Source organism: Amblyomma mixtum, chromosome 5, assembly GCF_055824585.1.
Source record: "Amblyomma mixtum isolate Tamu chromosome 5, ASM5582458v1, whole genome shotgun sequence".
NCBI classification, from domain to species: domain Eukaryota; kingdom Metazoa; phylum Arthropoda; class Arachnida; order Ixodida; family Ixodidae; genus Amblyomma; species Amblyomma mixtum.
The window spans coordinates 150,395,354-150,407,949 of NC_143016.1; the positions used below are offsets into that span (position 1 = coordinate 150,395,354).

Genomic DNA, 12,596 nt, shown 5'->3' on the forward strand with positions numbered 1-12,596 from the left:
TGATCAAGAAGTAGACAAGGTCCTTGTCTACTTCTTGATCAACTTCACTTCAAAAAAGAGAGATATTGCTACTACTTGCTTTAGCAGCACTTCTACGAGAAGTGAGGTAATGCATTGACGACGCAAATATCGTCTTGGTAACACGATAATGATTACCTCACTTCTCGTAGAAGTGCTGCTAAAGCAAGTAGTAGCAATATCTCTCTCTTTTGAAGTGAAGTTGATCAAGAAGTAGACAAGGTCCTTGTCTACTTCTTGATCAACTTCACTTCAAAAAAGAGAGATATTGCTACTACTTGCTTTAGCAGCACTTCTACGAGAAGTGAGGTAATGCATTGACGACGCAAATATCGTCTTGGTAACACGATAATGATTACCTCACTTCTCGTAGAAGTGCTGCTAAAGCAAGTAGTAGCAATATCTCTCTCTTTTGAAGTGAAGTTGATCAAGAAGTAGACAAGGTCCTTGTCTACTTCTTGATCAACTTCACTTCAAAAAAGAGAGATATTGCTACTACTTGCTTTAGCAGCACTTCTACGAGAAGTGAGGTAATGCATTGACGACGCAAATATCGTCTTGGTAACACGATAATGATTACCTCACTTCTCGTAGAAGTGCTGCTAAAGCAAGTAGTAGCAATATCTCTCTCTTTTGAAGTGAAGTTGATCAAGAAGTAGACAAGGTCCTTGTCTACTTTTTGATCAACTTCACTTCAAAAAAGAGAGATATTGCTACTACTTGCTTTAGCAGCACTTCTACGAGAAGTGAGGTAATGCATTGACGACGCAAATATCGTCTTGGTAACACGATAATGATTACCTCACTTCTCGTAGAAGTGCTGCTAAAGCAAGTAGTAGCAATATCTCTCTCTTTTGAAGTGAAGTTGATCAAGAAGTAGACAAGGACCTTGTCTACTTCTTGATCAACTTTACTTCAAAAAAGGGAGATATTGCTACTACTTGCTTTAGCAGCACTTCTACGAGAAGTGAGGTAATGCATTGACGACGCAAATATCGTCTTGGTAACACGATAATGATTACCTCACTTCTCGTAGAAGTGCTGCTAAAGCAAGTAGTAGCAATATCTCTCTCTTTTGAAGTGAAGTTGATCAAGAAGTAGACAAGGACCTTGTCTACTTCTTGATCAACTTCACTTCAAAAAAGAGAGATATTGCTACTACTTGCTTTAGCAGCACTTCTACGAGAAGTGAGGTAATGCATTGACGACGCAAATATCGTCTTGGTAACACGATAATGATTACCTCACTTCTCGTAGAAGTGCTGCTAAAGCAAGTAGTAGCAATATCTCTCTCTTTTGAAGTGAAGTTGATCAAGAAGTAGACAAGGACCTTGTCTACTTCTTGATCAACTTCACTTCAAAAAAGAGAGATATTGCTACTACTTGCTTTAGCAGCACTTCTACGAGAAGTGAGGTAATGCATTGACGACGCAAATATCGTCTTGGTAACACGATAATGATTGCCGTTTATGTGAGAGATTGACAGTAATAGTCACTAGCAGTGTTTTCCCGCCTTAGAATTGAAGATTCATCTGCTTTAGTCTATTCTTTACAATTTCATGATGAAATTCTCTCCCACTGCACTGTTCTTAGTCAGAAATTGGAAGAAGCGAGAATTTAATAATCTATTCTAGTATCCGAAGCGCTGCTAATTAATGGATTTGGGCGGTTTATTTATGCAACTGCACATTCTTTGAAACAATACAATTGAAACCGCTTCATATTTCTTGCAGACATGAACAGCCCAAATAAAAATAATTACAATCATTACCTGACAACCGTGTGATGTCACTTGAATCCTTTCTGTAAACCACTTTCGGTAATGCGACGTGCATTGGAAATGTCAGTGACAATGTGTAGAACAAGTAATCAACTTGATTATTTGTCTTTTATGCCGGCATTTCTGTCCTCTGCCTCTGTTCGTTTTCACCTTAGGGAACATATTTACTAACCGAAGTTCCCATTCTTGCCCTCTACTTCCAATAGCGTTAGCGGTTACAGCGCTAAAACAAGTTGGGCACTAAGACGGAGAGCTGAGGTAGTTCATGGATTCTTTATTATACCGCACCTGTGAACAAGAGGACACCGACCGGCTAAGCAGTGACAAAGCCACGAGAGGCGGCGCATCAACAACAGACGTCTGCACCGACAACAGCATAGGCCGAAAGTACCACCAACTCTCTAGAATTTTACACAGCGACCTCCAGCAGCAGAGGTCGGGATTTATGAAAGACAGGATGTATGGATGATAGGATGAAAGGATGTATGGATGACACTTTGATACTATGCTCATTCTAGAGGCTAAATAAGGCGAGGCCGTGAAGTGCACTGTGCAAGTAATCTTCGAAAGAAGCTGCCCATAGCTGAAATTTATCTTAGAGCTTGTTCACCACAGCTAACTGCACTCCTTGCCCACCGATTGGCGATCTCAATCACGATCAAAGAAATTGTTCTATCCTTTCAAGTCTAACCATGCGAAGACGTTAAAAGTAGGCATTGCGGTCACAGCGTTGCAATAAGCGGAAAGAAGTCAAGCTATCAGTACATTGAGGAAGCCTTTGAGCGTCAGATTGCTCGGCTAATGAAGTGGTGTCTCCTTTCAACTTCCATGATTGGGGGCATCCGAAAAATTCTCAGGCAAAAAATAAAGCGCCGGTTAAGAGAACCTAACAACATGCCTGAAGACGCGGCAGGTGAAAGTAACTTTCCGGTAGTCTCGTGCGTCTACGTTTTTATTCATAAGCTTATGAAGAGCAAGAGGTAGAAAGCCGAGATCTTTTGTGTTACTCCTCACAAGACCAGATACTTTTTTTCGGGCTGACGGATGACAGAAAGAGGCAAGGAAGCACGTGCGTACAGAGGAACTACAGTGGATGCTATGTAGCTGAGGATCCGGAGGTAAAGCCTGCCGCTATCACGAATTCGTCAATAACACCAATAAGGATGTCGTGGAGGTAGCGTTTTTGACCCTCAATAAAACTGCCACAACTAGCAAAGAGTAGGTAGCGGCAACAGAAAAGGAAATAACTGGCAGTCGACGACTTTTTCCTGTCGGATACAAGGGTGATGACGTGTAAACCGAAGGTTTTCCACTCCGACCCCCGTCTCCTGTCACACGCCAACCTTCTCCAGAAATCATTCAAACCTCGCCAGCACCACTCATTCCATCGTTTTGTAACACAACTAGCTTCGGCCGCTGGCCGAGAAAGAAAAAGCTACTTGGGAATATTTTCTGCCTTTCGGCTTTTCTTTTTGTGCGCAAAGAGCGCGGTACAGAGCTATCTGTGATGCCCTTCATAACCGCTACCCCAGTAGATGGTTAATTCCCTAGTTTTTTATCAGGCTTCGATAAAGATTTCGTAAATCTGTACATAAGGGCACCACCTTAACTGTTTTCTTAGTTCGGCGAAACAGGCGATTTCAGAGTGTTGTGGACAAAGATTTTATTCAACCATAAATTTAAAAAATTACTTTCCTGGAGTTCATCATAGCGTCCAAGAGAAAGGAAAAAAAGAGAAAGGAAAAAAGCAGCACATATATTGCTTACGAAGAAAAAATTGTGTTGCAGAATATAAGATGCAGAATAAAAATATTCCTAGGATGTACATTTTTTGCATTACTATGTCAGAATGAGGTACAAATGCACACTGAAGGGCTAAGAACGACTGAGAACGTTACTGCACAATTACGATTACTACTCTAAGGCGCCAGGCGGAAAAAGAGCTCCTCTCCTGAACAAGTAGAGGATGTTTCCTACAGCCATGTTTGACCCCCATTCTGAAGGACAAGTTTGCGCGGCAAAAGTGTGGCTCACCTTATCGACAGGGTGATTTCTAATGACTGAAATGGCTTCTTCCGTCACGATTTCGGTGTAGTATCTCCCGCGGTCTTGGGGTGCCAGAGATAAATTCCTTCGGAAGTCCAGGCCGTAACCGTTTGAGCCGATCTGGGAGACAGACACAGCAAATCAGTCAATTATTTCAGCAAATCTTCCTTTTTGATCTTTGCCAAAAGGAGCTGAAGCATGATTCTTTTTGCCAGAACGCATTGGAGGCGCTCAAGAGATCCCGTAAAATTTTGATGCAGTATTTGCTCGACCTGTCATTTTTTGTCAAAACTTCTTACAAGCATCGTGCGACGCTCACGGCCAGTTCCGGATCGCGGCTGACTTTTAACTATGTTCAATACTTACGCCTATCTATAGGTAACATCAACAGTGGTATATGCACGTCGTAAACATCATATCCTAAACATATGGGTAATGTACTGTTCTAACTAAGCCAACAACTCACTTTAGTCGTGCACATTACATTACCAGAGCATTTGTGGCGCTAAAAAGATCTTTGTAAAGGACACAAAAGAGCTCAAGAATTCGGCAAGCTTAACTTTCGTCCGCTTCTCTCCTGCTTCAAAAAGTCGAGCCCGTGCATACAATAATTTCCAGCACAAAACCTTTGAAGGAAAAGCTGCAGTAGAGTGTTGCAAAATGGTCCTTGGGGCTCCATTTTTTAATATAACCTTAATGTGACTTTCTTTTTCTGAGGTTACAAGACAGCCCTGGAGATATAAAATTCTCATGCGTCTACAGGCCCTCTAGCGCCTCGATGCCACCATCCTTAAAGGTGCGTTTACTGAAAGAACACGGTTATAGAAAGTCAAGCGAAAAACCTGCCACCGAGCACGCCAGTGATAGCGCATTCGCCTCGACTTGTGCTGCGGTGAAGCCCGCGTGCGATCGCGGACTGCACTGCGGCTGCTTAAATTCAAACATTTTAGTTTTCAAAACAAAATTTACTCAGGTGGAGTTCCTTTAGTTCCCAGATGATAAACTCAGCTTATAAGGATGCCATGCGTCATATTCTTAACTCCGGTTGTCAGTGCGCGCAGTCGGCAGCCGAACATGAGAAACAACGGTGCTTCTTGCTTATGGAGAGATAAATAAGTGCAGCGACATGGTAGAGGCCATTGTCCTGCAGTGGGCATAGTCAAGCTGATGATGATCATGACAAATTTGTTAAGCAACGGAAGCGAACCTATTTTTTTAAAGCACCAGGGCGTATTTCTACGTATTTCCAAATCAGTCTGTTTTCTAAACTCCTCAAATACCAACATTTTAGGTCATAACTGTAAATCCCTTAAATACCAACATTTTCAGGTAATTACGCTAAAGACTACGAGCAAACTAAAAGTAACTGTGCTGAGTACCTTATTACGCATCAGTGCTGAGCTTGTATAAGTATAAGGTGAGAATAAAATTCTATGCCATGCACAATACACCTAATATTATGATTATTTTACCCTCACGCAATGCATTCTTTCTAGCCGCATACCTTGAAATCCACTCAACAAATCTTTTTTTTTTTGTCGAAAGTATTATCGTGAAGGGCTGTTCTTAGCAGAGACAGCGTGATGTCTTTTCGACGGATCCCATGTTGTTGACGTTCATAGCTGGGAATTAGAGATCGAATGATCCAGTATATATAATTTTTATTTCCTTAGTGCCGGCAGCGGGAATCTTCGCTATTAAAAAGCATCAGAGTGACGCACAAAATGCACTGTATCTATAAATCCTGATTCATAACTAAAGAAGTCGTCGCAATGGGTTTTGGATGATGCACTTTCGCTGTAACAAACAGGGATATTGTGAGATGCTTCCCGACTATATACGCTAAAGTGATCGACTAGTGCGTGAGAGCCCTTCGTACGGACAAGTCAGGCCGTAATCATTCCACTTGTTCTATGTCATATCATTCCGGGCTAAAGCGCGAACATCAACCGATAGTGCCTTCATTACGAGCAACGTGCCGCTTCGAATTCTTGGTTTACAAAGTAACTGCGCGAACGCAAACAAGGATTTGAAATACACAACAAGCGCAAGTAACCTTCACGACCTTGTTTGTGTTTGCGCAGCTCTCTAAGTGATAAAAATTCAGGGGGGCACTTTGTTGACCTGAAGTGCGGTGAGGCGAAAGCCTTAAGGTGGCGGTTCCACTGCCGCCATCTTGCGAGTAGTTCAGATTTTGCCACCAGGCTATGACACTGATCCATGACTGGGAAAGTGTCTACCCATCTTGCCCCTGAGCGACCCGAGACTAGTTCTGGTTGAGATGTGTTTTCGGTCCTTTCTTGACCCGCCCGCTGCGTGAAGACTTTTCTTTTGTTGCTGCGCCTGCCTTCAGAGGGTTACAGATGAACCATGGGAAACCCGGCTGCTTGTCCCTGTCGTGCATGGGGGGAGGTGTTGGCTGGGGTGATACGGCATGCTTCTTTCTCTGCCTGCCCCTTGCTGGTTTTTCCACAACCACATACGGTAGCCTTCTGCGGCTATGTAGCCAAGGCTAAGCATAGAGGGAAGAAGGGTCTTGTCGTCGCGAGTGGGGCTTCCTTTGTTCGGGTTATGGTTGTGGAAGGGTGAAGGGAAAAAGTTGGAGAGCTGGGACAAAGAGGGTACCGTCTTTGCCCAAACGGCATCGGAGGGAGGATTATCTTTGTTCGGGATAAGGATGCGCAGCAGGGAACAAAGGACCGCTTCCCTCCCTCTCTTGTTTAGCCTTGGCTGCATAGCCACAGAGAGCTGTAGGGTCGATGTTACTGTCAGGATGGCCTCATTTGAGGGTATGTGCCGCTTCGTTCTTGCGTTGTACCCGACTATAGACTTTTCTATTTTCAATGTCGATACATATATTAGTGTTGGCAAAGGAAAAGAAAGAAAGAAAAATAATGCTGCCCAGCACGCAGTAAGCGAAAAGGGAAAGCGGACGACAAAAATAGAAAGGTGTGACATCGTGCAAATTATATATGTTTTTTTATGCCCCAGGTATATACTTCTGGCGTTTTTTTTTTTGCAATGAACCTTATAGTTGAAGTCGGTGCCTTTCTTGTGTTCTTCTTTCTGCCCTCGTCTTTTGCGCGTAACAATCACTTCGTCCCTGTTGATGCGTAGTAATATTAGTAGTAGTCGGAACACTCCTTGTATAGAGTGTAACCTGCCAACTCGAGCGCTGAAAAAAAATATTTTTTTATCAAATAATGTTACATCTATGATAATACAACTTAACAAAGACAGCTAGACAACTTCAGACAACGCTCGACGGATGCCTGTCCAACCATAGAATCTAGGGTTGGGGAAGAACAAGGTTTAGAGAAGTGGGCAAATATCAATTTCCGTTTACCGCTGAGATGAATCGATATTGCACAAGAGACGTGAAATTGCAACCGAGAGGGTTACCACCGCAGCGTGTCGGAATGAGTTCGCCTCAGAAAAAAATATTCGTCGTACATGCGGCGGCATCTTGCAACCAATTCGGGACGGTCAATTTGAACAGAATTTTGCCAAGGTTGACAAAAATGCAGTAGAGATGCATATCATTCTCCAAGCGGACTAAGTACGAGGAAGGGGGGGGGGGGGGAGAAACGTTGTCAAAAAAGGGGCCGGCTGTAAAGGGATAGTTCTGTAGGCACTTAGGGCGTCCCCCTCCCCTCTCCCGTTTGGACCCTGAACTGTGTGCTCTTATTTATGTTAGACGTACACCCCCCGTCAAAAGTATTCGGCCCAAGGGGTTTGCTTGTGAGGCCTGCTGCGTGCCTCGTTATGCATGCTCAGCGACCGTGACCTCTCGAGAGAGGAATAGCATCGCTTCCTCAACCCTCCCAATCTTTGGAGTGCTAGATGTGCTACGGAGCCCCGCTAAACAGCTTAGAAGCAAACCCCTTGGGCTGTATACTTTAGACGGGGACTGTACGTCTTTCTTCTTGCAACCAGTTTGCCTTATTAGGTTGCTTACTGCCTCTAGAATTTTCCATCGCGTGCTGAAATGTATATCTTACTCGCCTTGCGTCGATTTGCCCTGATTTGGGGTTGGTCAAAGATAGAAAAAGCGTGCGTGCGTGTGTGCGCGTTCACGCACGCGTACCTGGAAATTGAAGCGACAGCTGATATTTTCACGCCGTCTGTTTTCAGGCAACTATAACGGCCTTCATCATTTTTGATATTTTTGAAAAAATATCATTTTTTGATATTTTTTTTCCCGCGATATCTTATTTGACACTGAAATGCGATGTCAAGAGCGGCACGCTATTGAAGAACGTTGGCAGCTGCTTCCATGTCTTGCTTCAGCTTCCCGTAATAATGCACGCGCTAAAAGCAGAGTGCATGCCTTTGTAGTTTTCGAACCAATATATTGGGCGGACTACTGTCCATTATTTCAATGTAACCGGAGTGTATTGTCATATTTATTGCACAGGGAACACGCAAGAAACGTGTGTACAGTCAGGACGGAATGAAACGCGAACAGAGCATGTCAAGAAAACAAAATATTTTACCTGCCTACTTTCAGCTGAAGTGTACAACTAGCCTGATTCATGTGTCTGGATAAAGGGCCGACTGAAATGCATAATCGGAAATAGGTTGTGAAGGAATATCTCGCTGCAAAGCAGAAATGTATGACATATGCGTGTTCGCGTTTCATTCCGGCCTGACTGTACTGTCATGAAATTTATGAGCGTGAACACGGGAGCGCATGGCAAGTATCCTCAAGACCTACTTGTGGCGACACGCGCCGGCTGCTTTCATCAACGTGGTGGAAAGGGCTATGCCGCCTTGCCTGCTTCCAGCAAGCAGAAGTACACACCTCCCTTTCCACTTTGTTTATGAAGGCGACCGCCGCGTATCGACAAGAGTAGGGCTCGAGGCTATCTGCCACGCGCTGCTGTGTTCACGCTCAACAATTTCATGACTGTACTTCCGTGTTGAGCCCGCCCTTTGGTTTCATGGGTTAGTAGCAAATCATTTTGAGATGGGCCAGTTGCCATGCATTCACACATTCGCAGCAAAATAATTCGCTTCCGATTTTTATTCCATACAACACCGTCCATTGCGTGCGTTTCCGGTGACGTCGTTACTTGTAACGCGTTGCCGACAACACTGTTGAGTTGTACCCAGTGTTGTCAGTAACGAGTTACTTTTTTTCGGTAACTTTGTAACGTACTGGTTACCATTTCAGAACTGTAACGGGTAACGTACTTACGTTAACATTTTTCGGTAACTTGAGGTGTCACGTTACTAGTTATTTCTTATTTCAGTTGCCCAGTCCCGCCTATTTTTCAGAAAAAAAGCGCCGAAAATGATGTTGCAAATAAACAACAGCTACAGGTGCTCTCGATGACCCTTGTTGGGGCTCGCATGCATGCCAGAAAACACCTGCCCTTGACGACGCACTCAAGAAAAAAAAAAGCACGAACACGCATTCACACACTTGCCCCCAAACCACTCACGCACGGAACTCTCTAAAGAGTGGACGCATGACGAGCCACCAATAAACCATTTGCAGAAATCTGTAAGTCAGTTTCTCTGTAAGCTTGTTTTCCAACCAAAAGGTCTTGTTCCTAGGCAACACTCTCGCATTCTTTGTGGAAGCAGTTCCCCCTTCTGAGTAAACTCAGGAATGTCGCCAGTTTACTTCAAGATGGTCCCAAGAGAGCCGTCGAAAGAGTACAATGGTACAGCACAGAAAAGGGGACTGCAGTCAACCGGCTTTAGCACTGAAGTATCGGAAAAAAATAAGGAAATGGGCCTTTGTTCCTGTGCCGGCAGTAGTGAGCTACCTCATACTAAACTTTCTAAAAACTTTCTGCTCAACAACACTGTCACTCCAACTTTCTCCCTTCATAGTCATACAACCCCTCTCCCCCCCCCCCTTTCTCCCATATCCAGAACAAGGAACAACCCACTCCCCCACTAACAACCCAACTAGGAAGCGAGGCAAGCTGTCCGATGACAGCTTTGCAGTGCAGCTGCAGTAACAGCTAGTTGTAACTATTAGAAAGTTGTCGTTATTTATCAACATTGTTTTCAAAGTAAAATTTGCTTATTTCTATCTGCAACTGCGGCTACGTTTCTGTTTATTGAGTTCCTAAGCGAGCGAGGCTGACCTTGAACACCTTGACATAAACACTCACATTTTTGTGATAATTATGCAGGTTCAAGTGACAAAAAATGTTCATGTGCGCAAATACATCTTTTTTCCGGAACTAAGCATTCCTTTATTGCTACACAATTTCCGCGTAATTTCGTAAGCAGGAGCACACCAGAATTACTGTAAATTTGTTGAGTTCAGCTATGTTTTCATTGTGAGGTCGGAATTATGTGAAAAATGAGCTTGATAAAATTGTTATTTTCAGTTCTAACAGCGAAGCCGCAGTGTAATTATGACCATGGAGTAGCGGCAAAGTAACGTGCGATCCTTTCTTTCGGCAATGGTAACGATAACGCGTCATCTTTTTTTGTAGGTAACGTAGGCGGTAACGCGCTTTTTTTTAGCGTAGCGAGTAACGTATTTAGTTACTTTTTTTCGATAACGCCTACAACACTGGTTGTACCCGACTTATAGATCCGTTCGATTCGCCTGCACCACATGAACTGGTTCCCGTGGCTCTCCAGCTCACATGGCTTCATTTCAGCGGTGAAACACGGTGCGCTCTGAACCACGGCATTCGTTTGAAAGTAGTGCGAGTGTAGTTCAGGAAAACTGCAACCCTTCTCGGTGGTTAGTGCCGAAATAGTGCAGCTGCAGCCGTCATGAAGGCAGATGATGGTTTGCGCGTAGTGATAAACGGCGGAGGCTCAAGTAATTCCACTCGTCGACAAGCTAGAACACTGCTCCAGTTCTCCAAAAAAAACGGCTACACGTAACTGACACCACTGTAAAATACAAAGACGTGCGTGCAGCATGATGCACGTCGACACAGTTCAGTCGCGGCGTTTCGCGCCAGCTGTCACGAGGTGCACATGCACGCATCGTGGCTGGTTCATGGCAACATTTTATTGTGATGTGCTCTTTGAACGAGATGCGAGATGTTGGCAGCCGCTGATGTGGGGTGTAAACAGAAACAGCTGGCTGCAATTCACTGGCGTCACCAGGGCTAGCAGACGACTAAGCCTGCACTCGACCATCCGTTTTGGAAGCAGACAGTGCCAAACTGCGCTCAAACCACGGTGAAAGACATAGCATACTCTTACACCGTGGCTCAAACTGCCGGAACTAGCGCTACTAGCGCTACACACTCAGGGGCACCGCCGCACAGCTTTGCCGAAATGGTACAGCGAGTGCAGGCGAATCGAGCGCTCTCCAACTTCCCCTCCACAGCGCTAGCCGGAACAACGAACAAAGCTGTCCTCAAAAAATAAGACAACGCCTAGAATGCTTTTCGTAGCGTGAGGGAGAGGCGATGGAGAGCGCGCGGCAGCGGCGGCGGCCCCGGCACGCTAGCTATGCGCCGCTAATGCGCATGCGCAACTGGCGAGCGCGGCGGCGGCACCTCTGAGTCACCGCCGCAGCGACGACGGCGGCGCGCCAGCTGTGCGCCGTGTGACGTCACTGCTCCTCGCGCATGCGCAGTACCTCCTTTCCTCAGCTCTGCGAAATGGCTAGGCGACTCGCGTAGTGTTGCTTTCGCAAAAAGCAATCCAGCAAAGCAATATGGTGTAAATCTGCTCGGAAGCTACAGAGGGCAAAATGGAAGGGAACGTGCAAATATCGTAGAGAAATGATTCCCTCTCGTGAACACCTCCTGATTTTAGGTGTTTGGCAGCGCCACACTTGTCATTTTTCTGAACTGTGACCATTTAGTACATGTGCGGTAATGTAGATGGCGCTACTTACTACATTTATCTAAAGCCCCTAAATAAACTAAAAGTAGCGACATCTCCTCCCTCCTCCTCCTATGTCGGCGCTCCTTCTCTCGGCTTCTCCCGGGCGCCGACGGTGGCGGCACCTAGGCCGGGAGCAGCTAGCAGACGCTCCCCACCGTCGCCTTTTGGGCGGCCGGCAGACCGCGCGCCCAAATGAACTTTGTGTTGCGTTTTGTGACTTGGCTTCAGTCAAAATGACATCATGAAATGAGAGATTGAAAAATCAGTTACTGTAATAACTACCCAGACCAATGTTGGATTGCTTTGGAGGTAATAAAGTGCAGTGAAGTGAAGTGAAACTTCTTGTTCTTCGATCGCTTTGACTGCGGAGTACACGTTGGAAGTGGCGCGCGCTAGCGAGTTCGCGGCATTAGTGACTACCATCGCTCGACGAGTGGCTTTCTCGTCGCTCGCGCTTTGGCGCGCAGCGGGCCGCGCGCCCGCATGATTTTTGTTGCATTTTCTGCCTCCGATTCGGCCGCATTGAGATTGTGGCGTGGGAGATACAAGGCATGAAAAAAAAATATCGAGCGTGACCTTTCATAACTGAAAAAAGAATACACAAGTGTTAACACGTCACAACTCCGCATTAAAAGCCATGAGGAGCTTTTCCAATGGCGAACTTTGGAAATGGTCTGGATCATTGCGTGCGCCCCTGCGTTAGTGATTCATTTGACACCCCCTATCCACGTTACAATGCTCCACGCAGCGTGATTTTCGCAGGAATTCGCGGCAGCGACGACGGCCTCAACCCAAAATGTCTGAAACTATGTTTTACAGAGGTCCTTGCTTGCATTCTCAAGTATTATCCACGCAGATATCGAGTATTCAAGCGACTGGTGCGTTAATGTGCCTAGGCACAGTAACGCTCGATTTCGGTTTAGAACCC

At 45.3% G+C, this 12,596-nt stretch overlaps 1 protein-coding gene across 2 annotated transcripts in view; it reads right to left on the bottom strand.

Moving 5' to 3' along the window:
• Nucleotides 1-12,596, bottom strand: part of LOC149344140 (arylsulfatase B-like) — a 189,073-nt gene that overhangs the window by 17,618 nt on the left and 158,859 nt on the right. For both annotated transcript variants that reach the window (XM_089546165.1, XM_089546166.1), the window contains exon 7: nt 3,833-3,964. In XM_089546165.1, the coding sequence (XP_089402291.1) occupies nt 3,833-3,964 (132 nt within the window). The remainder of the gene's footprint in view (nt 1-3,832; nt 3,965-12,596) is intronic.